The sequence below is a fragment of the Nesoenas mayeri genome (assembly GCF_963082525.1).
Source record: "Nesoenas mayeri genome assembly, chromosome: W".
In the NCBI taxonomy this organism is placed as follows: Eukaryota; Metazoa; Chordata; class Aves; order Columbiformes; family Columbidae; genus Nesoenas; species Nesoenas mayeri.
In genome coordinates this window covers 2,481,251-2,508,678 of record NC_137553.1, presented here as the reverse complement: position 1 = coordinate 2,508,678, position 27,428 = coordinate 2,481,251, and the positions used below count along the sequence as shown (strand labels likewise).

The 27,428-nt window shown below is 41.7% G+C and overlaps 1 protein-coding gene across 1 annotated transcript in view; it reads left to right on the top strand.

Annotated features, from left to right (window-relative positions):
• Nucleotides 1-9,270: 9,270 nt before the first annotated feature.
• Nucleotides 9,271-27,428, top strand: part of LOC308051402 (regulator of G-protein signaling 7-binding protein-like) — a gene marked incomplete at both ends in the record, with an annotated part of 33,757 nt that continues 15,599 nt past the window's right edge. Inside the window, 4 exon segments of the mRNA XM_080361833.1 lie at nt 9,271-9,316; nt 9,319-9,428; nt 13,059-13,225; nt 17,194-17,222. Of these exon segments, the coding sequence (XP_080217959.1) occupies nt 9,271-9,316; nt 9,319-9,428; nt 13,059-13,225; nt 17,194-17,222 (352 nt within the window).

Below are 27,428 nucleotides of genomic sequence, written 5' to 3'. Positions count from 1 at the left end.
TGTATATGTTTCCATTAAGAATGGCTTGATTTCAGCACAGTTATTCAGAGCAGCAAGGCTAAAAAGCTTGTAAGGCAGAGTACGAGCTCAAGTTTCCCCACTGAAATCACTGGTCATTTGATTCAACTCATACTGCATTTTCCTATAAAAATGAATTGTGCTCCACTTGCTATGTACCAAAGTAGATTAAGTCATTGTGGTGTGCTGTAACAACACATATAGAAAGCACATCATTTTCTGTGTGATTTAAGCTTTCATTTGCGGCAATGAGAACGACGCATACAGACACGAATATGGAAACGCAGAGACGTAGACACAGAGTTCTCATTAGCAGCTAGAGCAGAGCCAGGCAGAGCTGAGCCGAGCTGAGCTGAGCCTTCTTTAATTAGCCTTTCTCAATTTATATCTTTACAGATACGGGCCTGGACCAAGAGGTTAAAGAGGATGTTTTTTTCAAAAAAAGTTATTCCAAACAGACATGCCCAAGCCCAACACTCACACACCATACATCCTGGGGGCGGTGTTCCAGCCCAAGATATCATTCTCACCAGCCTGGGCCATCACTCCTTCATAAACACAGTCCTGTGTAATTTGTCAAGGCCGCCTTGTCTTGACTGATTGCTGTGATTTAATAATGTTAGTATTATTTCTTCTTTTACCATCCAGATGGTCATGGTAGTATTGATCTTCCTTTATCATCTGGGTGGCTGGAGCTGTATGTCCTGCTGTTCCCACATTCATTTAAAGAAATTATGAAAATATGGTTATTAAACTAATCTTCCAAATGTGAAAATTTATTGAACCTGCAGAGTAACAGTCCAGATTATAGCTCTTAAGAGGATGTAATCTGTTTCTGTTCATTTCAATAAAACATTAATTTCTAAGTGAAGTAATGACAATTTAAAAAAAATCTATGTTGTATCTTTTCTGACCATTTATCAGAAATATGTAGCAACAGAATAACTGAAATTTAAGTCAAAATTTGCTTTGTAGGGCTACAATATCTTTCAAATATGTAGTTAGTGAATAGTTATCAGGACAGGCAGAAGAGTGAAGATATAAAGTAGCCTGTAAAGGCTTTTTCACAAAGGCCAAATGCACAAGGAAGACCGAAGAGGTTTCAAATTACTGCTGCCTCTGATGAGTTTACTAATTTTGAGCTGTATTTTCATCTTTTTATAACACAAACAGAATTTTGCCAAGCTGACTAAGCCTGTGTGTCCAGTCTGATTAAGTTCAACAGGTCACTAACTCTGAGAGTTTTATTTGAATCATTCCTTGTAACAGCATAATTCTTGTGCTGTATTTACATTAGATACAGCAGTAACGTTTTACTATCCTTTATTTGCTTCTGAAATCTGAAAATATTTGTTCTTCTTTAAATGTTATCAGATCTTTGCTTTTTAAAATCTTGAAAGAAAACTGCTGAAATATTATAAAAATAATATTTCTTAAAAATGGAACATATCCTGGATTATCTGATTTATAATTTCTTTAATTCTCTGATTTAAGGAATACAATAGCTCTTAAATGGCAAAAATCTCACTGCAATAATCTCTAGAATTCTCAGGGCATGACTTAAGTGTCACAGTCTTTTGCAACACTTACAGAGAAGGCAAGTAGAAGCAGACTAAGCCATTTTGACATTTTTGCTAGCTTAAGCATATTGTTTCACGCATTCATAACCAGGAGCAACATGCCTATACTGGGCTGATAGCTACAGACAGACTGACTGCATTTTTTGAAAACTTCCTGTGACTGCAAGCAAAATAAGCCTCTTCCTCAACATCTCCACTGCTAATACAAAGCATGAACATTAGTTTCCTAAGTAAACACGGAAGTTGTTGAGACTGACACAACAGAACTTAGAAAAATATTCATGTTTTCTTTACAATCTGATCTAATATATTGCCAGTCCTTGTTGAATTGTGGCTATAAATTTCACAAGACAGGGATTTTTTGTCTGCTTTGAGGGGTATCTAGATAAATTATTTTTAGACATTTACAAAAAGACTCAATTGCTGTATTTGGGGTCCAAAACACTGTACTGACTTTTAAAGAGACTGAGTATAATATTTTTTTATATCTTGTTATTACACTAATAGACACTAAAAATATACTCATGTACAATTTTTGCTACAAAATTATTTGACTTAGTAAGCCCTGCACTGAGCACAGGCTGAGGAGAAGGGGAGCAAGGAGCTGCCACTGCTGGAGGATCTCTGAAATCAGGCAGGTTAATGTTCATCGATGGATCCATAAAAGACTTAATTACAGAATTGGGCCAGAATAGTGCCTTCTGCGGTGCTTCTTTCCCTAACTTCCTAGCCTGGAGGAAATTATTATTGAAAAAGAAATGGCCACTGAAGCTGTGATTCCCAAATGCATTGTTACTTTGTTATTTATGAGGGTTAAACAGTTTTACTCCACAGGAAGCCTGGTACAAAAATCAAATACTTTACCTCCAGACACTGATCTGACCCTGCATTTCCAGGGAATAAATTTGTGCTCTGTTTAAAACATACCATATTTACTCAGAAAGAAAGTCAGTTCACTTCCTTCAAAAAATGTTTTAAAGAAATGTGAAAAAAAGTCTCTGTTGTTCTTAAAATTTTCATTTTCAAACTAGCTTTAAAAATTATTTTTTGTTTTTCTGCCCTAAGGAAATCATGCAGAATTACTTTCCTGTGTTTTCTTTAGTACTTTTTTCTTGGTTTCTTCTCTCTCTGTATCTCTTTCTACAGAAATGGCTTTTTTTTCCCCTTCTCTATTCCTTTTCCTCTTATTCACTTTTTTTTTTTTTTCTTCCAAAAGCATCTCACATTTCTCAGCTAATCAGTGTTTCTTTCATAATTAAATTTCATAAATAAAGTCCATTAAATTCTTTTCACCCTTGGGAAATATTACCAGAAACCAACAACTAGAGAAATAAATGGAACAGACAAAGATTATAACAAAATGGAACAAGAGATACTCCAAGTAAAAAGTTAATCTCAGTTAATTTTTTAGAATTACATTACAGTCTAGATATAGCAAAACCTACATATTTACTTTTATTTCATTATGAGCTGTGGAGTTGCCAAAGAATTTGACTATGTAACGGGCTAAGTACTATCTGAACTTATTTCAGTGTCACCTCTCCATGCCCTTTAGAGGCTGCTGCAGGAGGTAACAGCTAGCCCTTGCTTGTTGTAGTCCATTAAACACCATGAGACAAAGCTAGAATAAGGCCATTTGTGGCAGGAACTTTAGTTCAGTCAAGAGAAAAGAATCATGTTTCTCTCTTTTCAGGAAAGTGTTGCAACATGTTTACCTCTGTTTCCTCAGGAGAGCATTTTGTTTCCTGGTGGTATATATTTTCAAACTGAGTCTTATTGCTCTCGATGCCCCTCCGTGACAGCATTTAGTGGCTTCTCTTGGAGCTCTTCCCCCCAGCCAGACTGACTTGTTCCCTGTCACTCCTGTTTCTCCAATGTAACCCTGGGGTGTCATCAAATTCATCATGTTCCATGATGATTTCAGAGGTCAGCTGAAAGAATTAAGAAAACATGAGGTCTCGTAAATCACCAAAAGAATCACCTGATCCACTTCCAGATGTGGACATACTGAAAATATAAACAATCAGGAGTGAACACGCTGTAGGTCACTGGGATATCAAAACTGTTCCAAATGTTGGCTGAAGGGCAAAACTCAGCTCTGACTCAGCTTTATACAAGGTAGATTTATCGACAGGAACTAAATTGCAACCTTTTTAAAAAGTCAGTGGCACCTCTGCCATTTACTTCAAGGGACCAGAATTTCAGTCAAGACAGGTAATATACAAGCAAACATGTTCCATTCTTTGGTAGGTTTATTGTTATTGTTGTTGGTTTTAGTATTACTATTATTTCATTATTGGTATGTCCTGTTTTTGCTTAAAACAAAACTAGTTCTCTGTTAGTGAATTTTACTTTCAGATAGGTTCCTTTAAGTAACTGCATTTTTCTCAAGTTGGCTGCATGTTTTTTGGACAGTGCTCGCTCCAGAGCTGAAAATGCTTGATATTTACAGTTTTACTGAGCTAACGATAGGAACAGTATGCAGAAAAGGCCCAGGTTTATCTTTTATTGCTATAGCAGCCAAGGTCTCTGATAAATTTTGTATGTCCCATAAGGGAGAGGGTCATAGTTGCAGGGAGGGGCAGACAGAACAGGTGACCCAAATTGACCAACTAGGTATTCCATGCCATCCACGTCATACACAATTTAAAAGCTGGGAGGTCACAAGGGTCTTGCTCTCTTCATCCATGGCCAGCATCTGAAGAGGACCTTGCCTGTTCTCCTGCCTGCAATCCTGATCCTGGTTTCAGTCCATGCATCCCTGAATCCAGTTCAGGACTGCCCAGTGTCTGCCATGCAGCCAGCCTCTGCCCCTGTGTTACTCCAGGAAATTCAATATTTGTTTTGTATATTTTGCATTATTTTATCTCATTACTAGTATTATTAGTAAAGCCTCTTTTTTAAACTTTCCAACTTGTTAGTCTCTCTCCTTTTTCCTCCTCTTCCTTTTCTTTAGTGAAGAGGGTTAATAGAGAGCATCTGCCACACTTCATTGTTGCCTTGCATTAAACAGTGACATGGTATTACAGTAGCTCTTAGAGACCTGAAATAAGACTAGAATGATTAAAATGATACATGATCAACAATTAAAACACTAGCATTAATGTCACATAGTATGTTTTAATTTCCCTTTGCAATTTACAAATATATGTTTTGTTCTTTATATACGTGAGAAGATGCATTCATTTTGCTTTTTGCCAGGATTCAAATATTTCCCTTGTCATTAGGTAATGTTTTGTGTGTGTATGGAAGTAATATGATGTCCTGGCTCAAAGCTTGTGTTCATGCAGTCTCAAATTCAAGCATTTGCTACCTATGAGTGACCGAATAAAGTTTAATATGAAAAGAAAATGTGGTGTCCTTAAAATAGCACTTTGAAACTGCAAGTTCTTGCTGTTCTGGATGCTGAAGACCTAGTAGTATGTTTATGAGTAGCATTATAATTACAAGGTCACTTTTTTTTTACCTAAAGTGATAACAGTGCTTGCAAGTACTGCAAACCTATCAACACTAACACACATCAAATACCTTCTATTTCTCAGAAAATAGCAGCAAATTTCTAAAAAGAGTTTCAAAATAGACTAGATAGGTAATGTCCAGACTCAGGTAGATACCAGGATGTCTGTGTTACAGTAATGCTCAGCGAAGCCTGAAAAGAGTTCCTCAACCTACCAGAGTGCCATTGCTGGCATGTTCAGGCTCCTTGGCAAGACTGGGTTTATGCGTGTGATGTGTTTGGCATTTCCTTGGTATTGATATACTGTATAGTCAGCAAATTACTGTATAGCTAGCAATGTATTGTGTAGTGTAAGGATGTAACAACTTAACTAACAAAGATAAGGGCCCAGCTGCATCCATGGTGGATGAGATAACGAGAATCTTCAGCACGCAGGAAGAGGACAATCCAGTTATAACCAGCTCAGCAGTTTGGGCTTCAGCCAACTCAGCATACCAGACCAAAGGTAAAAAGTGCACTGTGAGAAAGACTGTGAACCTTTATCCAAAAGACCCCGGCCCACGACCTCCAGGTGACAGAGCGCATGCACCGAGAGAAGGAGCCCTATGATTATAATAACCACTCCTATTCCTGGGACTAATTGTACTAATCCAACCCCTATTATGAATATGTATGATGTATTAACATAAAAATGGCTACCTTCTGAAACAAAGGAAGGCATGCTTTGGAAAAGACTCCCATGCCCGCTGGCGCCAGAATAAACATACCTGCTTTATAACTCATCTCGGGTTGTAGAGTTTATTCCGCACATCAGTATAAAGAACACTACTGAAACAAAAGCTTGTATTTAATGTCCTGAAGAAATAAAATTATACTAGAAGCAAAGTAAATTCCTAAACTGCCATAACTACCTGGCTACAGACAGGAATAGAACCAGAACTGGAGCTGAAGCTGGCCCAGCTCATAGCTTGCCCCAAGGCAGTAGGGTCCCCAAGGGGCCCTGGAGAAGGTGGCTGCAGAGACAGTGTGGGCACAGCCCCCTAGCCGTCTGCATCAGAGAGGCCGGTGCCTAAGGCTTGAGGGTACTGTGAACCTCTTGAACTGCAACTGCACTGTTGTGTTGGAGCACAAAGGAACGATTTATCCAATCTATTATTTAATCTTTTCTACAATGAACAAATACAATCTACAGTGTAGTTGCATCACACTCTCCAAACATTTTTCTTAGAGACCCAAAATAAGATGGTTTTTTTAGTGAAAGAAAACAAATCTGAGCAGTGAACCAAGTCTTTGTTAAATAGAGAAATATTGTCTAAGTAAGCTTCTTAAGGATTATTATCCTTAAGATAATAAGGATTCTGCAAAAGCTAGACAGGTGTGAAAAATGCAGTTGTGATTCGTGCTAAAATGTTTAATGTTTACAGATATAACCAAATGAGGCACGAGCTCTGAACCTGGAAAAAGGAAAAAGTGGTTAAGTTCTATGTAAAAAGTTATGAAACTTGCTTATGAAGTTATATTGACAGAGGAAACTAACATTTTAAGGGTTAACTAAACATATAATGGGTGCCTACTAGCAAACTAACACTTTAAGGCTTAGCCACACAATAAATGCTTAGTTTAGAGCTTTATGTTAAGAAGAACAGAACCCCACTGAATGCCAAGATAAGAAGTTTTACTGCACCTAGCTGTAAACTTGAGGAGACAAGATTGTAATAAATTTTGACTCGATCTTGTAAAGAACAAGAATTTATTTAGAATCCAGCAATAAGCAAAGACAGCGCTGGGTGCAGCCTAGAGACCTCAGTCTCTCTCACGGCACGCGCACCAGCTAATTCAGTTCTCTGGGTTTTAAAGCCCATCTCTGGTCCACAGCTTCCGGGTGTAACTTTTCACTCATGTTGAAGGCTCATATCATGTGGGCATTGACTGCTGTGTAGCCAGTTTCGATCGCCTTACTTTGGTTACTTATGAGGTAAATACATCAAGCAGGACAAAGCAAGTAAGAACTCAAACAAACATCTCCTTGTTAGGTAAATACATCAAGCAGGACAAAGCAAGTAAGCATACAAACACTTCTCAAACAAACATCTCCAGGAGCTTTAATGAACAAACATTTCTCGGAACTGCTTGTTACTGAAATAAATAACTTACGCTTTTTCTATGGATAAACAACGTTTAATCCATGTCCTTGTGTTCCGTAAAAACGTGTTCATTAGAGCATAAGCAAAACAGCGCTGGGTGCGCGGGGGATTCACTCCGCCCAACACGCACACTTCTAACAATAAGAAGTGTGCTTAAATACAGTATGGTATTACATATTCATAATGACCCCAGGAACGCCTATACATATTCATGACCTTTCCCGCTTTTTATTAAAATGAGTCTCAGATAACCATTTACATATTCCCCTCCTTGACCCTCCCCTGTTGCGCCTGCGCAGTGTCACTTGGTGAATTTGAGGAAGGGTCTTTAGGGGTCTTTGGATGAAGGCTCCTTCAGCTTCATCACAGTGGACTTTTTACCTTTGGCTCATTAGGAGGAACTGGCTGGAACCCAAGCTACCAAACCGACTGAAACCAGACTGGCGCCCCCTTTTTGCTGTAAATCTTGGCTATCTTGTCTCCTCGAGGTTGCAGCTGGTGCTGTAGAACTTCTTATCTCGGCATTTAATGAAGTCCTGCTTTTTTTAGCACAATTAGTTACATACAGCTCTAAACTAGATATTAATAATGTGGTTTAAAATGTTAGCTTGTTAGTAGGCCCTTATTATATAGTTGCTTAACCCTTAAAGTGTTAGTTCCCTCTATCAATATAACTTCCTAAACAAGTTTCATAACTTTTTACATAGAACTTAACCACCTTTTCCTTTTCCAAGGAGTCCGTGCCTCATTTGGTTATATCTGTAAACATTAAACATCTTAGCACGAATCACAACTGCATTTTTCACATTACAAAGATAACGAAGATTTACAGCAAAAGGGGGCACCAGTCTGGTTTCAATCGACTTGGCAGCTTGGGTCCCAGTCAATTCAACATAATGAGCCAAAGGTAAAAAGTTCACTGTGACGAAGCTGAAGGAGCCTTCATCCAAAGACCCCCAAAGACCCCTCCTCAAATTCACCAAGTGGCACTGTGCAGGCGCAGCAGGGGAGGGTTTATGGAAATGAGTATCTGAGACTCATTTTAATCAGAAGCGGGGAAAGGTTATGAATATGTATAGGCGTTCCCGGGGTCATTATGAATATGTGATACCTTACTGTATTTAAGTACACTTCTTATTGTTAAAAGGTGTGCGTGTTGGGCGGAGCGAATCCCCCGCGCACCCAGCGCTGTTTTGCTTATGCTCTAATGAACACGTGTTTAAGGAATACAAGGAATTGGAATAAATGTTGTTTATCCATAGAAGAAGCGTTATTTATTTCACAGATGATGTGCTAACGTCCGTAGGAAAACTGCCCAGGTGGCCCCGGGGCATTTCTCGCTGAGGCTGTGGCCACCCGAAAGGAAGGCGCTGCCCAGCTTCTCCCTGAGGCACGCACCGGGAGGGCGTTTGGCCCCAGTGCTGACCTGCCTCCCATGGTGGACGGCTGACTGGGCGAGGCGTCGCCGCCGCCGCTGTGGGGCTTGGGAGGGCGGCGAAGCCCGAGGAGTGGCTGCCACTCGCGCTCCCTCCCTGTGTGGGTGGTGTGCCGTTGACGGCGTCAGCTTGCCGGGCGCAGACGCCTCACTGGCCCCTCCGAGCAGCTCCCGGCAGGCGCACCGGCGAGACGCGCCGCGGGGGTGCGCGTAGCGGCGCGTCAGGGCGGGCTCCCCCGCTAGGGAGCTTCGGGCAGATTTCGGCGGCCGCTGGATGGGAGCCCTTCTCCACTGGGAGCGGCAGCTCTCCCCCCACGCCGGCTGCGGGAAGGAGGACGGCAGAGCATGCCATCGGCGAGGCGGTTCCTCAGGGACTGACATGCTGCTGAAAAAGGAAAGGCTCCAGCCCCTCCGCCTGTCCCCTCGGTAGCGAAGGCGAAACTGCAGGGCGCTCCCAGGCTTCTCCCGCAAGTGACAGGCTATCTTCCACAGCAGCCACGATCGCTGCCGTGAACCAACACGCGGCCCCGGGCGGGCCGAGGTGACGAACGGCGCGGGCCTTCACCCCTCTTCGGAGCGGCGGCGGGGGAAGGTGCTACCTGCGCCCGCAGGGTCCCGCTCGGCGGATGCGTGTGCATGAGTTCTGCACCGAGCTGGCGCAGGAAGCGCCCCCGTTCCGCCGCCTTCTCTTCCAGGGCGGCAAGAACTCGGCGCACGGCCGTGACGGTGAACGCCGGAGCAGCGGCTCCGAGAGCGCCTACCAGACCCAGAGAGCCCTGGATGACTGCAAGATGGTGGGTACCACAAAAGGGCTTGCCTTAATTTTTATATTTTCCGAGTATCCTCGTCGCTGGCGGCGGTGCTGCTCCCCTCGCCAGTTTGCCTATTCCCATCACGTGCAGTTGCGCTATTTTTAAAACTGCAGTCCCTGTAGCCTAACTCGTAACGGTTCAAGTACGGGAGAGGAGAGGGAAAAACGAGACCTGCGGGGAGCCGGGTGGGTGCTACAGGACAGGTAGGGTAGGGACCGGAGCCAGGCGCCTGCCCCTGTAGGAACAGGAGCCCTTGCCCCAGCACATGCTGCCTTCGAGGCACTGCCAAGCAGCTGGAGTTGCATTCTGTTAGATCTGTCCAAATCTATCCCCAGACTTGCACTCACTGCAGCCTAAATAGGTAAATAGTTGCTTCCAGTGCATCAGTGCACTCTGTGCTTGCTGTCTTTTGTGCAGCGACCACACTCTTGCCCCAAAATCCTTCTAAAACAGGATGCAGAATTTCAGGTCCCGGAATTCTGTCCCTGACATACTGTCACGTCCCGCCCAGAGTTATGGGTGGGGGGAGAGGTGACTCAGATTCGTTGGTCGCCTTGGTTGGAAAAGAGTATACATAGTACTTAAGGTCCGTAAACAAAAGACTTTTATTTTGCAGCTTGGCCCAATTGGCAAATGATTTGGTGACAGAAGGATTTTTGTTATTTAGGTTCAATTGGTAAACATAAAAAGTTTGCTGCACATGTGGGGCTGTAAACCTTACATTACTATATTACGTATAAAAAGGAAAGCCAAATAGAAATATAGGAAAGAGAGATATTTTTTTTTTTTTTATGGTTCCGTAATGTGTATGATGGGGTTCGTAGTCTTGGATCTAGCAGTGTGCAGCATCCTCCAGTGTCTGGTTCGGTTCCTATGGTGAGCCTGGTGGGTGGAGTAGTCCTCAGGGTGGTGGGTGTGCCACCGGTGCTTGTATGGGTGGGCTTTTTATAGTCCTCTGGATTGCCTGCTTGCATAATCTTTGGTCTGTTGCATAGGCGTCACTGGGGGGTAATTGTGAGAGATGGAAGAGTCACAAAGGGTCTCAAGCCACCTTGAAGGGTCTTGAGCCACCTTGAAGGGTCTTGAGCCACCTTGAACGGTCTTGAATGGTCAGAGGTCTTCTCCCTTAGTGCCATGCTGGGCCTATCAGAACACAGAGCTACAACATGTCCCCCCCTCTTGTATCAGCTAGACGGCCTTTTGACATGTAAATCTCAATTCATCTTATCCTGAATGTCCCATCTCCTATGGCTGGATGTTGCAGAACTGGTCTTGCCACAATGTTTGAGATGTTACCCTTTCAGTTTCTCACACATACCTGGTACCTGTTTCCAGTGTCCTCAGAGTAGCTGATTGCATTTCTAAAATCTCACATCAAGCACCTGCATCCATGTTATTTTTGGATTGTCACATTATGGTATGACATTTTTATCTATTCAAGCTCAAAATATTTTAATTCTGGCACTTTCCTCCAAACCAGTACTATACATCCCATATCTGTCTCCTTGGGTTACAGTCAGCTTGACATTGGGCCCCAAAATTGCACCTCTCACCAATGACAGAAATAGAAAACAAGTGAAGTTGATGCTACTTTACTTAAAAATCTGGATCTTGCTACAACTCTGTCCAGTAGCATTGGAAATATATAATCTGCTACTTCTGATGGATTTTGGATTTTTTTTCCTCTGATATTGCAAACTGTACTGGTAGATACCCACTCCGATACTTCAAAATCAAGAGCAATTCCCAGTGCACCAAGGAACAAAAGCTGCCACGGTAGCTCTATAAATATACCCAACAAGTGGATGCTACTGCATCCTGCCTTTTTTCTCATTCCCCTTAGTTGCTTAGTTAAACAGAAGTGCTAGCTTTGTTTCTTCACTGATTCTCTGATAGAATTCACTGATTAGAAATAAAATATAATTTACAGATGGATTGTCAAGATGCAGTAAGATTCAGGAGATAAAATCAATGGTTTTTTTCTTTGTCTTGATGCTGCAACATCAGTATGGTTTTGTTTTCCTTGGCAATGCTGAAGTGGTTAAATGTGTCCTATATTTAGAGAGTGAGAACTGGCAAAATGTGTCTAGCCCAACCAGTTACCAGTTGCAGGATGAGATGCTTCTGTCTTTTTCTTAAGTCAGAATAAATACACTTTAACACAATGTAGTACATTTTTTTTTCTCCATTGCTTTCATGCATCCTCTACAGAGAGTGGAAGCTAGGTTTAGCAGAGTACAAATTTTGTGCCTGTGACTTCCTTTGGTGTGTGCTTTTTTTGTTGTTGTTTTGGGGGTGTTTCTTTGCAGTTGTATCAGAATGCACTGGGATTGTTTTGCTGCTTTTACAATGAAATTTAAGAAAACATGGCCAAAAAATGAGTTCCAATACTATTCTCAGTTATACAGAGTAGTTACAATGGGATGCATAAAGAACCAGAATGTTGCAGGAGAAATGCCTCATTTATTTTCTGAGTATGAGAATTTGAGGGCTTGACTTTAAAATTTGGTAGATCTGATAGAATTCAGGTGCCAGATCCAGGTTTTTAGCATGCTTGTATATGGAGATGTGTTGTGGTAATGATGGCTACAGAATTATGAGCTGTTACTCCTGTCTGTTTTTATGTAGTTGGGAAACTGAGGTCAAATTAGCAAAAGATAAATAAATATTCTGTTCTATTGCTCCCTGGCTTTCACTCTTGACACCATGTAGAACAAGTGGTCTGATGTGCTTCCTTTCAGAAGACAGCAAATGCTTTGTTTCCTTAAAATATAATCCCACATAGATGATCAGTGGAACTAAACAATACTGATCTTTCCATCACTGTAAAAGTTACCCATTTATCCAATAGTATCCATGTGCATCTGCTGGATATTAGATTTCTGTGAAAAGGTTGAAGTGTTTATTTACTACTTTGTTTCCCCCCCTGCAACATTGGAAAAAAGTGCTTTCTAGAATACTAACTGGAAAGGGCCTATCTGGTACATCTCAGCTAAGAGCTTCTGATCAGTTTTAAGTCAGAAAGTTGAGTTAGAGGCCAGTGACAGAATAGAAATAAATACAAAGTAAATTAGCAAAAACTTCAGTGTAAAAGCAAATGCTACATTGCAATTCCTAAATGTGCTGATAATCAGGAAGGAGGAGCAAAGGCAATAATTTCTGGAGATATTCTTGTCTTTTATGATAGCAAAACCTCATGCTACTAGTAAAACATGTGGGTTTTTTATCTGCTTAATATTTAAGACTAATAACTCAAACACTTTCAGAGATTAAAAGCAGAAACACTACTTTCCTGCAAATGAACATTTATAGCTCACAGAAGAGGCAGCTGCTATGGAGGCCCTAGTCATTCACTAAATCTTAGGCACTTGATCCTGTATGCCAGGGGTGTAGGAATAGTTACATTTACACAGTCCTAAAATTACATTCAGCCCTTTGAATGCAACTGCGAGGCTGATGTGGCCCCCAGTGAAAATGAGTTTGACACCCTGTATGCCATCAAATTTGGAGGAGCAGAAACAAGCCCTAGATTGGGCATGTTTTTAAAAAACTTGATTATTTTTATCAGTGTAGTTAAATGTATCATGTAAGTAAATCCTCTTTGTTTTTCAGCTTGTCCAGGAGTTCAATACCCAAGTGGCTCTATACCGGGAGCCGGTCATTTCCATTGGGGATGTCTCAGTCATCTGTCCATCTCTGCAAGTGGAAATGCACAAAACTCGAACCCGAGGATGTGAGATGGCCTATCGGGCTCATAAAAATCTAGCAGCAATTTCTGGGTAGGAGTCTACTTATGTTTAATTAAAACTTTACTCATATGCACATCTTTGCTAAGTACTACATTGAGGAAACTTTCAGCAAAAGCATTAACTTGTGTTTCTGTTTTAGGCATAGAGATATATGACCACCAAATTCTATGTGATGCTCATATCCTTATGATAGTGCAATTTTGGGTCAAATCCTGGTCCCCTTACCAAGATGGTATCTTACTGATTTCACTGGATGCTTTTATGTAAGATGAACAGGATTTTACTCTATATCACTAGACAACTTAAAAAGATCAAGGGAGAAGCCTTGCCTTTCAAGGGTGAAATAGCCATAGCTTTCTGCCCAGTCTTTCATTGGGTATACCTAATTGAACAGTTAGAGGCAACTAATTCAGCTCAACTAGACACTTAGCAAAATTAGAGGAAAAAATAATTAGGTGAAATTTATGTAAGGGGGGAATACAAATACTATACAAATACTATAAATACTATTGTGAAAACTTGTGTTTACATTTTGCATGTTTTTAAATCCTTATTTGTGTTGAAATGAGGATTGAAGCTTTGCCAACTTATAATTTTTAAATTTATTCTTTTATGGATTTAGTGTATTACATTATATGTGGATGTGGTCTACCTTGACTTCAGTAAAGCATTTGACACAGTCTCCCACAGCATTCTCACAGCTAAACTAAGGAAGTGTGGTTTGGATGATCGGGTAGTGAGGTGGACTGCAAACTGGCTGAAGGAAAGAAGCCAGAGAGTCGTGGTCAATGGGGCAGAGTCTAGCTGGAGGCCTGTATTTTTCTTCTAGAAATAGGTGAAGTGTTATCAAAGAGCAGATGCATGCCTGAGATTACCAATGCTATCATGGCTTTCAGGGAATAAAGAATAGAAAAAAATATTTTAAATTGAAATATTCTAGTTGTAGCTGATGATCTTTTAAGAATGCAAGTCAAAGTAAATTCTTCTTTCAATGTTGGTATTCTCAGGACTTTAGGTCATTCCTGCTCAATACACTCGTACTGTAAATTCTTAGTGATTTTTAATGATACTGTCTTCTGAAGAAAGTGAGCAAGGTTTGGTTCTTTCATTACAATTTCTGCTGTATTCATTTATCAGAAATTAAGTGTCTTGAATTACGTTGTAATCCTTGCAGTATCAGAAGTCATGGTCAAAACTGGAGAAAGTAAAGCAGCATGTTTTTTTTCTAAAGGAAAAGAAAGGAAAAATACTTGGAAGAACAGGAAGATGAAAAGAAAATGTGCAAATATCTGTTTTGAAAGGGGATCTGCTTTATGGGATGATAAAGACTAGTGATATTTTAGAAGTCATCAAATAGAAAGACAGCTTTATAGGTGAAGTATGCTATGTTTGGGATATAAACAGAAAGATAACTCAGAACAGTATTTGAAGATACAGGTCTGCACAACTGTGTAAAGACTTTTGTAAATGTCCCTTTCATATTCTCAAGCACTTGATATGCTTACATAATGCAAGTACTTCTGTGTGCACTTGGCGCAGTGAAACCAGAACTGGCAGTGTCTCTGTGACAGTCTGACATATATGTTGACAGTGTCTTCTTTTTTTTTTTCACAAAATGAAACTTTGTGAGGAGCCCAGGGATGCATGGCAATGTACATCTTTGTGAACCTAGCTTTGAAAGTGGCTGTCCTCTGTTCAGACTGGTGTTGCAAAGTCCTGAATCTAGGGAGGAATAAACCCATACACCAGTACGGGCTGAGGGCCAACCACCTGGAAAGTAGCTTTGCAGAAATGAACCTGGGGATTCTGGTGAACACCAAGCTGAACATGAGCCAGCACCATGCCCTTGTGGAAAGCCTCCTATGCTACATTAGGAAGTGTTGCCAGCAGGTCAAGGGAGTTGATCCTTCCCCTCTACTCAGCACTGTTGAGGCCATATCTGGAGTATTGTGTCCAAGGGACATACTGAGAAATGGACATACTGGAGCAGGTCTAATCAATGGCCATGAGGATGATTAAGAGCACGCAGCATCTGACATGCAAGAAGAGACTGACAGATCTGGGATTGTTTAGCTTGGAGAAGGCTTGGAAGGGGGATCTTATCAATGTGTATAAATACCTGATGGAATAGCATAAAGACGACACAGACAGACTGTTCTCAGTGGTATCCCGTGATAGGACAACAGGTAGTGGGCACAAACTGAAACAAAGAAAATTTTATTTAAACATTTTTAAAATCCCCTTTTTACTGTGAGATTGGTAGAAGATTGGAACAGGTGCCCAGAGAGGTTGTGGAGTCTCCATCCTTAGAGATACTCAGAACTTAATTGGACACAGTCCTTAGTGATCTGCCCCAGTTGACACGGCTTTGAGCAGGGGGGTTACACTAGATTAGCTCTAGATGTTCCTCCTGGCCTGTGACAAAAGTCACCATAAATTTTATCATTTGGAAAATTCCAAGATAAAGTTTCTCTATTTTATATTGGAGTGGATTTGTTACTTTTATAATACAGTTGTTACATGTAACTTCCCCTGAGTTCACAAAAAGTTAAAGAAGTAGACCTAAAAATCACATCTCGATTGCATTCCCTTCTTTGTTGAAGTGCACAGAAATGTTACCATGGCGTTGCTTTAAGTATGTAGTTTCAGTTAATTTCTACTTTTGTTTTCCTTTGCAATCTACAGTAGATTTCTATGTTTTCATTAAGCAATAGAGGGTAATTTATCACACCTAATTAACATTAGATCAGTTCCTACGATCGTTTTAAAACATTCTATTGACACACAGTTGTGGCCAAATTTTTATTAAAATGTCTGAATTTTCCCCAAATTATGACACTTTAAAATTATTATCTGCTTTCTAAAGGACACGAACAAAAAAGACTGCTCCAAAATATTTTACAAATTAAAAGAAAAGGAGATTTCAGGCTTATAACATAATGAGACCTGAATTAAGACAGACATAATAGAAACTATTGTAACTGTTTAAATTTAGATGTTAAACAAAGCACTGCCGGCAGGCAGTATAGCTGAGCAGAAATAAAACATAGTAACACTTAGCTCAACAGGGAAGAATTTTTATAATCATGAATCAAAAACAAGGTAATCATGCAGTATGTATGGAGATCTCTACCCTAGATGTCTTTGCAGTCACTGCTATTGTACTCCTCTAACCATGTGTGCCAGAGGTGGGGAGAATGATGTTAATGTTGATCCTGAGTTCTGAATTACAGACACTGCCCCTGTGTTGTGTTAAGAGGATTAATTTAGCAGAAGTTAAGCCCCCTTGCATTCTAGCATGTCCTCAGTATTTCACTGTGACAGCTAGGTGTGGCTGGGATGAACCCCTGAGTAATGCCCAATTACATCAAATAACCTCAAGTCGGCACTATAAGATTGATTGTGCTCAACAGCCAGTCGGGCATACGGGCTGGCACAGATTAACGAATAGTAAAATAATACTATAAGTCTGAGTGCATTAAATGAGAAATTCTCATGACTAGATCCACAAAGAATGAGGTTTATTAAAGCAACAGGTGCAAGTTCTTTTAAGATGTTGTTGATAAATATACTGTCTGCAAAAACACACTTTAGTTGCAAAAATACACTTTATTTGAAATACAAATGTTAGTTGCAAGAAATAAGTATTGGTACCAAATATATATAAATTCTAAGATGACTATATAGTGCTACTAATGTGATTACAAATACAAGCTTGAAGTCTAAGTGTTCCAGGGAAAACCTGGTATAACTAAGTGCACAAATCTTACCCAAGAGTGTCCTCCTGAGAGTGGGGAAGATAGGCTCAGCCCATCAACTGGTCCCAGAACCCCTATTATGCTGTTCCCTTGACTTCTCAGTGATGGTGTCTTCCCTAACTTTCCTCTATTTTTAGGGCATTTCATACTATTTTCTATGTTTAGGTGGAGCTTGAGTGACTCTAGTCATACATACCTTTGTTCTTGATTGGTGTAAAAATTCCTTGCTTCAATTTTTAGGGTAAAAACTTTACTACGCATGCTTGAAGGTATGCTGGGGGCGGGTATACTTTGAGATGCAGGTGTGTTTTGGTATAATAATGAGATTATAATGAGCAAAGTTCATCCATCGGACAAATTTCTGGATGGAATTGAACATTTATCCTTTTTAATTGACAGAAGCTATACCTTGTCTTCAAAATTGGCAGCAGCTATACCATCTGGTTCTTGTACCTATCTTGTTATAACAGGGCCTGGCCATGATATCTTCATATCACTCCACCCCCCATATCTTCTTAATTGATATTACACTGAGCTTCCTCATGCACTACCATTTCAGAATGCAGGCCAGGTATGTGGTGGGGGTGAAACCATACAAATCAGATTTCTTCCCTGCCATGCAGCTGTCTTATATGCTGAAGATGTGGATATAGCTTTATTCTCAATAAGTGTATCCTTGATAATTAGTTTCAATAATTTGCCCCCTCAGTAATTATTCCATACCCTGTATCCTACCTCAGTTATAGTTAGTATTTCAACAGCCAGATGAAAAGTTAAGAATAAGGTTAGTGCTTCACAGAGGTTGCACCATGATAACCAGATTGTGGCCTATTGAGAGTATAATTAAATATTAAAAATAATGTGATGACATGTAAGAAAACAAAGAAAACAGTCATTCTTCACTGCAAGAATCAATACTGTTATACATGGCATACCAATGGCATAATGCTCCCTGTATTCATATGGGATCTTTTGCCAAAATATTGCAGATATTTAAAACATTAAAAACTTAAAAATCTGACCTTAAAAATCCTATTAAGTAAGTACAGAATGTTGAGATTCTGCACTTCTGAAAACTGTGGTAAATATAAAACTTCCCATTTGCACTCACAGGTGTATACTGCAAATCTTCTCAGTAAGTTATTCCAATCTGGCAGGCCAGATCCCACAATTCTTACAATCACGGCTTACCTGCATGTTACCTTACTCAGCAAGTTGTCCTGACGACTTGACTAGGACTGTCCAAAATGAGAAAAGTCAGCAAGATCTTTTTCTCCCTCCAAAGAAGAGCTTTCAGGATCTTGAGCGAGTTCAATACTGAACATTCTTATCATATAAAGTCTCATTTCCCTCAACCTTTAGATTCAGCTTCTCTAACCATTTATTGTAACTTTCCTAAATGCTTACAATTTTGTTGTGATTTTGAGCATATGAGATTCTAGGGGAAGATTCTGACTGTATTTTTTCCACTTTGTTTGGAATGTCATCACTGATTTCTTAGTCATGAAGTAACTCCAGTCTTACTACTGTAAAAGACTGCACCTGTTCCAGTGACTCAAATCTCATTTTTTATTAGTGGAAGTTGATCTACATGAGAATGTTTTGGGAAGTAAGCTCAGATACAGATATTTTGTGAACATACTCTTTGTGGACAAACTAGGGCATGATAAGTGTAATAGATAATGGTCAAGGTTGTTGAACAAATCGAGTAGGGTTCAATCATATTATGCATATCATTGTAAGAAGTAATTGCGCTTGTGCAAGTTTAATTATATTTTATAAAACCTTGTAATAGTAGTTAAGCCAACGGCCGGATGCCGGGCCCCAACCAAGCCAACGGCCGGATGGTGCAACAGATAACAGAGCGCCGGAATGGTGCAACAGATAACAGAGCGCCCAGATGGTGCTACAGATAACAGAACTCCAGAGGCAGAAACACCCAGCAACATCTTCCACCAATCCGGAGCTGGTAGACACGCGTGGACTCTGTCGACTAGCCAACCAGGAGCTAACTCGTCAGGGTGTCCCAGTGCGTGAACGAGTGTATAACATATATAAGCACATACGAAAAGTTGAGTGTGTGCCCGTTGGCGGAACCGAGTTCCCCTGGTCACCCAGCGCTGTTTTGCCTAATTACCGCTTGCTTTAAATTCGCTTGCTTAATAAAATTAATTAATTGGCTCAAAGACTCGTCTTCATTTATAACAATAAGTATACCATAGTTTACTCCTTTTTCAAGAGGATAAAATGCACATACATTGCTCTCACTAGTTTCCTTTGCAAAAAAATTCTCTAATTACACAAGTTATGTGCATCTAAAATGGTGGAAAGAGAGACCGAAAAGTTAAGACTGTGAGCTGACACAGGCAGGATGCAGGAACAACCACAAAATCACTGATGAAATACAAAGAGTAAATTTTTTTCTGTTACCTTGTGAACCAGGGGATCTCCAAAGCAGCACCTGGGCAGAAGCATGCAAGCAGGAACGCGGGCACCCAGGAGCTCGGTCCTTGCTAGAGGATCACCAAACCTGCTGTTTTTACTTGTATATCAGGGATTACTACAGGCACAGTTTTCCACTGTGCTTTGATCTTTCCCACAGCAGGGCAGGAATCTCAAGCATGTTCAATAAATAACCTCTGAGTCTATCGAAGGCCTATGTTATCTAAACACAGAGGTTATACTTGTCAAGCACACAAGACTAAATAACAATTAGCAAGTCACTTGAGTGTGTGACTAGTGGTGTTCCCCAGGGGTCAGTACTGGGACCAGTCTTGTTAAACTTATTCATCAATGACCTGGATGAAGGGACAGAGTGTACCCTCAGCTGATGATACAAAACAGAAAGGAGTGGCTGATACACCAGGAGGCTGTGCTGCCACTTAGCAAGACCCAGACAGGCTAGAGAGTTGGGCAGAGAGGAACCTAATGAAATTCAACAAAGACAAATAGCATTCTGCACCTAGGGAGGAATAACCCCAGGCACCAATACAGGTTAGAGGCTGGTCTGCTGGAAAGCAGCTCTGCGGAGAAGGACCTGGAGTCCTGGTGGACAAGAAGTTAACCATGAGCCAGCAATGTGCCCTTGTGGCCAAGAAGGCAAATGGCATCCTGGGGTGCATTAGGAAAAGTGTGACCAGCGGGTCGAGGGAGCTTATCCCCCTCCCTCTACTCTGCCCTAGTGAGACCACATCTGTGTTGAGTTTGAAAAAGACAAGGAACTACTGGAGAGAGTCCAGCAGAGGGCTACAAAGATGATTAGGGGTCTAGAGCATTTCTTACAAGGAAAGGCTGAGAGAGCTGGGTTTGTTTAGCCTGGAGAAGATTGAGAGGGGATCTAATCAATGCTTATAAATATCTTAAGAGTGGATGTCAAGAGGATGGGGCCAGATTTCCTTTCAGTGATGCCCAATATCAGGATGAGGGGCAACAGGCACAAACTGAAACACAGGAAGTTCCATCTGAATATGAGGAGAAACTTCTTTACTTTGAGGGTGACAAAACACTGGAACAGGCTGCCCAGAGAGGTTGTGGAGTCTCCTTCTCTGGAAACTTTCAAAACCTGCCTGGATGCGATCCTGTGCAACCTACTCTAGGTGTACCTACTTTAGCAGGGGGATTGGACTAGATGATCTCCAGAAGTACCTTCTAACCCCAACCATTCTGTGAAAACATGAATTGGACAGAAGATATCTGATCTCTTCATAATTTGAATCACCTTTGTTTTCTTGGCTGTGCTAGTTATAACTAGGGATTGTTTCAGAGGACATATACTCCCTTTATTCTCTCCCCCTCTACTCTGCCCTGGTGAGACTGCATCTGGAATATTGTGTCCAGTTCTGGGCCCTCAGTTCAAGAAGGACAGGAAACTGCTGGAGAGAGTCCAGCGCAGGGCAACAAAAATGATGAAGGGAGTGGAGCATCTCCCTTATGAGGAAAGGCTGAGGGAGCTGGGTCTCTTTAGCTTGGAGAAGAGGAGACGGAGGGGTGACCTCATTAATGTTTACAGATATATGAAGGGTGAGTGTCACGAGGATGGAACCAGGCTCTTCTCGGTGACAACCAATGATAGGACAAGGGGTAATGGGTACAAACTGGGACACAAGAGGTTCCACTTAAATTTGAGAAGAAACTTCTTCACAGTGAGGGTGACAGAACACTGGAACAGGCTGCCCAGATAGGTTGTGGAGTCTCCTACTCTGGAGACATTCAAGACCTGCCTGGATGCCTTCCTGTGTAACCTCATCTAGGTGTTCCTGCTCTGGTGGGGGGATTGGACTAGATGATCTTTTTAGGTCCCTTCCAATTCCTAACATTCTGTGATTCTGTGATTCTTTGGCCCAGTTGGTTATGAGACTATTTTTAAAATGAGTCCCATTGTCTGACTCAATTCTTTCTGGAGTACAATGTCACCACAGGACCTGCTTTTCAAGGCCCAGAATAGTGTTCCGGGCAGTGGCATGAGACACAGGATATGTTTCTAGCCATCTTGTGGTTGTTTACACCATTGTAAGCACATAGCGCTTGCCTTGGCATGTTCTAGGGAGTATAATATAGTCAATCTGCCAAGCCTCCCCATATTTATATTTCAACCTGTTATAGGAAAATAAGGAATTAGGATTTTAGGCCTATATCAGTGTTATAAGCTGTGCTGCTAAGGCTGCAAGTCTCAGCTTGTCTCCTGTATAGCCTTTGCCCAGAACCACGAGTGTGGTTACCTTATGCTTGATTTGTACCCTTAGACATTGATAAATGCTATTCTTAGGTTTGCTGATTTCTGTACTAGACTGATGAACTATGGATAACAAATGAGACAGGTAGAACTTCAAAGCTAGCCCTGCAACCCGAGGACTTTTCGTTCGGTACTTGCTGAAGTGGAACATGAAGGAAGAAGTGAAACCTGCAGACCACTGGGACGGAAGGAACCTGAAGACATCGACAGTGATAGACAGTGATAAATTTTGCTTAGTTGCATAATACCTGTTAGAACCCTATATAATGACTAGCTGTATTGCTGTATGATTGTCACTCTCTGAGGAGGTGATCCAACCCTGCTGTTCCTGCGAATCTTCTACAATAAATACTGCTCAGAGTAACCCACAAGAGTTCGAGTCTCTCTCCAGCGCCTTCCTCATAACCTTTTTCACAACCGCTGCCCCCCATACCACACAGGCTTTAACCTTTTGGCCTGCTTGACTGCAGCACGTTTCACAATCATGGATAACCTGTGAAATACTGTCCATGGTTAAGTCCACCCCTCGATCCTGAGCCCATTTATATGTTGCATCCCATCCTTGATGCCCTGAAGCATCATGGGCCTGCCGAGCTAGAAAACGTTCACCTTTATGTTGCCAGTCCAAATTCACCTCAGCTACTTTAATCTTAGCAGCTTGATCTGCTTGGTGGTTGTTTTGATGTTCCTCAGTGGCTTGACTTTTAGGCACATGGGCATCCACATGCCGTACTTTTACAGTCAGGTTCTCTAGTTGAGCAGCAATGTCCTGCTACAATGGGGCAGCCCAGATAGGTTTGCCTCTGTGCTGCCAGTTATTTTGTTTCCACTGCTTTATCCATCCCCACAGGGCATTTGCCACCATCCATGAGTCAGTATAAAGTACTGGCCATTTTTCTCTTTCAGCAATGTCTAACGCCAACAGTATGGCTTTTACCTCTGCAAACTGGCTTGATTCACCTCATCCCTCATCAGTCTCTGTGACTTGTCTTGTAGGACTCCATACAGCAGATTTGCACTTTCGATGTTTTCTTACAAGATGACAGGATCCATCAGTGAACGGGGCACACTGCTTTTCAGTCTCTGGTAATTCATTATATGGTGGGGCTTCCTCAGCACGCATCACCTCCTCTTCTTCAGGTAATATTCCAAAATCTTTGCCTTCTGGCCAGTCTATGATCATTTCTAAGATCTCTGGGTGATTAGGTTTCCCTATTCAAGCCCACTATGTGATTAATGCAGTCCACTTACTCCATGTAGCTTCAGTTGTATGATGTGTGGAAGAAACCTTACGCTCAAACATCCAGCCTAGTACTGGTAATCGGGATGCCAGGAGGAGCTGTGCTTCAGTACCAATCACTTCTGAAGCAGCTCGAACTCCTTCATATGCTGCCAGTATCTCTTTCTTAGTTGTAGTGTAATTGGCCTCTGAGCCTTTATATCCTCTACTCCAAAATCCTCGAGTTCAACCTCGAGTCTTACCTGGTGCCTTTTGCCAGAGGCTCCAGGTAGGACCATTGTCTCCAGCTGCGGCATAGAGTACATTCTTAATACCTTATCCTGTCCAAACTGGTTCAAGGGCTACTTCATGTACAATCTCTTGTTTAATTTGTTCAAAGACTTGTCGTTGCTCAGGGCCCCATTGAAAATCACATTTCTTTCGAGTCACTTGATAAAGGGGGCACACAATCTGGCTGTAACCTGGAATATGCATTCTCCAGAAACCCACAACACACAAAAAGGCTTGTGTTTGCTTTTTCCTAGTTGGTGGGGATATAGCTGCTATTTTGTTAATCACCTCTATCAGGATCTGGCGACACCCATCTTGCCATTTAATTCCTAAAAACTGAATCTCTTGAGCAGGTCCCTTGACTGTACCTCTCTTTATGGCAAAACCAGCTTTCAAAAGAATTTGAATTATTCTCTCACCTTTCTTGAAGACTTCTGCTGCTGTATCACCCCATACAATGATATAATCAATGTATTGCAGGTGTTCTGGAGCTTTACCTTGTTCCAGTGCAGTCTGGATCAGTCCATGGCAGATGGTAGGACTGTGTTTCCACCCCTGGGGCAGTTGATTCCAGGTGTACTGGATACCCCTCCAGGTAAAAGCAAACTGTGGCCTGCATTCTGCTGCTAAAAGAATAGAGAAAAATGCATTAGCAATGTCAGTTGTGGCATACCACTTGGCTGCCTTTAACTCCAGTTCATATTGCAGTTCTAACATGTCCAGCACAGCAGCACTTAATGGTGGCATAATTTCAATTAGGCCATGATAATCTACAGTCAGTCTCCATTCTCCATTAGGCTTTGGCACAGGCCATATAGGACTATTGAAAGGTGAGTGAGTCTTACTGATCACTCCGTGACTCTCTAGTTGTCGGATCAGTTTATGAATGGGGATCAGGGAAACTCGGTTGGTGTGATACTGTCATCTGTGCACCGTCGTGGTAGCAATCGGCACCTGTTGCTCTTCAACCTTAAGCAGTCCTACATCAGAAGGGTCATCAAAAAGACCAGGCAAAACAGAGAGCTGTTTAATGTTCTCAGTCTCTACAGCTGCTATACCAAAGGCCCATCAATATCCTTTTGGGTCTTTAAAATACCCGCTCCTTAGGTAGTCTATACCAAGGATGCACAGAGCATCTGGACCAGTCAAAACAGTGTGCCTTTCCCACTCATTTCCAGTTAGCCTCTAACTCCAGTTCAGCCTCTAATACAGTCAATTCCTTAGATCCCCCAGTCGCTCCTTCAATACCGACAGATACTGACCTTTTACGATTCGATGGCATCATTGTACACTGTGCACCAGTGTCTACCAGGGCTTTATACTCATGTGGTTCTAACGTACCAGGCCACCGAATCCACACAGTCCAATAAACTCAGTTGTCATTGTCCCTCTCCTCCACCTGACTGGAGGCAGGGCCCCACTAATTGGTGCTTTGCACAGTTTCTGGTAGGGAGACACAAGAATCCTTCCTACTCTGGCTGGAAAGCCTCCCACTGGAAACTGGAGCAGCTTTTCTCTTTGGAGCTTTCTTTTTCAACTCACGTACCCATTCCTGTAGGTCAGCAGTGGGTTTTCCATGCCATTTACTCATATCTTCCCCCTGGTCACGCAGAAAAAAACAATTCACCTCATGACATATTGTGTTTCTCTCAAGTTGGTGCTGCAGAAGGGCGTCTTCTCCTAATAGCTGTAGCTCAGGCCCATGCATTTGACGAGTGGGATCTGTCCTCCCTCTTGGACAGTTTGTTACACCGTTTCTCCACAGCTGAGACACAGGCTTGTAGGGGAGAAGAAAGAGTGTCTTCATACTGCTGCAACATGTCTGCTACTTCACTCACAGTTGATCGATCATCTTTTGAAAGAGTGAGTAATCCTAAAGTGCGGGCATAAAATGGTGGTGTGCTCTGCACAAACTTCTGCATTATACCTTGGGTACATGGCACTTCATCGGGATCTACAATTGTCTGTGGGTCACTGTAAATTGTCTCTTGCACAACCAGTTCTCTCAGATACCTAATACCTTTCTCTGTAGTAGTCCATTTGGTTGGATGGCATATGATATGATATCTTGTAAAGGGTACCTGATTTTTACTGCTGATAAAATTCTCCTCCAGAGGCTTTGATTTTGTTTCTTCTTTGCAATTGCCTTATCAATGCCACCATCTCTGGCCAGGGATCCCAATTGACTGGCTTCGCTGCCATCTAAGTCCAAACTATTAGCCCCATTGTCCCAGCACTGAATGAGCCAAGTGACAATTGGCTCACCTTCACAACGGCTAAAGTCTTGTTTCACAGTCCTCAGCTCCTTCAGAGATAAGGAGCATTCTATTAGCTCGTCCTTTGCTGGTTGCTTTGTTTTAGAAGGATCCACTGGTTGTTTTGCTGTAGAAGGAGACTTTTCTTCTTCCTCCTCTGACTCTTCTTCATCATCACCTTGTTCTATTCCAGAAACAACCTCTTCTTGCTCTGTTGTAGAAGGACCCTCTGCTTCCTCTCCCTGCTCTTCTTCTTCATCTTCCTTCACAATGGATTCCAATTGTGCTTTCTTTTGCTTCCTCTTTGTTGGGGCAACCAGTACTGCTGAAGTCTGAATGGTCACATCACATGTTGTGGGGGTTTGAGTGGATGCAGAAACTGATGTTGCAGTTGTAGTGGCTGCTGTATCCAAGTCAGGAACTGGAGTTGCTGCAGAGTCTGTCGAGGGGGGTGCAGTAGCTCTCACGGACATTTCAGTGACTGCAGTGTTTGTAGCTTTAAGTGCGGCAACTCCTGCCACAGAAGTTAGAATCACTACAATCCTCCTAAGTAGTTTTGTCACCAGCAAAGACTGACACACATTCCAGAGACTGAATAATACTAAGAAGCTTCGATCAATGGTCCAGGGATATTAAAAATTCCCAAAAGCATCTGTAATTTGCTCTAATGACACAGGCAGAGAATAGTTAAATAGCTCTCCTAAAATCTCACTCCTGAAACTGAGAAAACAAAAGGCACAGGTGTCTTTAATTTCTTTTGCTTCTACTGAAGAATTCCAAAAATGCGTACTCAGAGGTATGGTAACAATGAGTAGAAATACATCATTGACTTAACTAAAACCACATAAATCAGAGATACACAGCCCAGGACCAAAGCTATTATAACAAGTTTATCACTACTTCTGAAGAAAATATTCTGCACAAAAACATTAACTGGAAGAATTAACCCCAAAAAAGGCATTATTAAATCCAAATAGATATGCAACAACATCCTTTAAAATCAAAACCAAACTCAAATCACAGTCTGCTTTTTGACCCGTAAAGCACACAGATCTATCGTTTCCCAAAGTTTCCTCACACTAGAGGATTCAAACTCAGATCGCGCACATCAAAGCCCGATGCTCTCTCACGCTACCTGGTAAGCTGTTTACAGTAATTGTCAGATACCGCTCTTAGCCCGTCTCACTCAAACCCCATCCCTTCTCTGGTGCAATAAAATCTGTCACAATTTCTCATGCAAATCCAAGTCACAGCACCAATAAAACCTGTCATGGTTTCTCTTATCTTTCCCCGTACGGTTTCTCTTTCCCTGTATGTTCTCTCTCCTTGTATGGCTTCTCTTTCCCTGTATGGGCCACCAATTAAACCTGTCAAGGTTTAAAGCAAGGTGACAATAAACTGTGGCAGACGCTCTCTATTACCCCCTTACCTCCCACCACCCCTTCCTTTAGATCGGAAAGATGATAGGAAGATAAGGAGGAAGGAAGAGAGACTTAAGACTTCAAGTTGGAAGGTTTTAAAGGGTTTTACTAATGCTACTAATAAATAGAGAATATATACAAAATATACAAAACCAGTCTTGAATGCTTGATATGGAGTTGGTATCACTCCAGCAGCGGCAGAGCTGGGTGGGCGGAGCTGGCGTGGCTCCAGCAGGTGCAGGTCAGGTCCCCGGAAGTCATGGGCAGGACTTCACAGCAAACCGGAAACTGGTTGCAGGGATTACAGGGCCTCCGGCCTAGTATCACAGGCAGCAGAGAGGGTCCTCTTTAGATGCTGGCCATGGTTGAAGAGAGCTAGACCCTCGTGATCACCCTTTTATATAGGGGGTATTATGATTATAGGATGGAATACTCAATTGGTCAGTTTTAGTCACCCGTTCCATCCACCCCTTCTCAAACATGCAAAAAATAGGCAGGAAAAATCTCAGAAAAGTACAGCTACCTAGAAGAACTTAGCCGAAAGGAAAAATCACTAA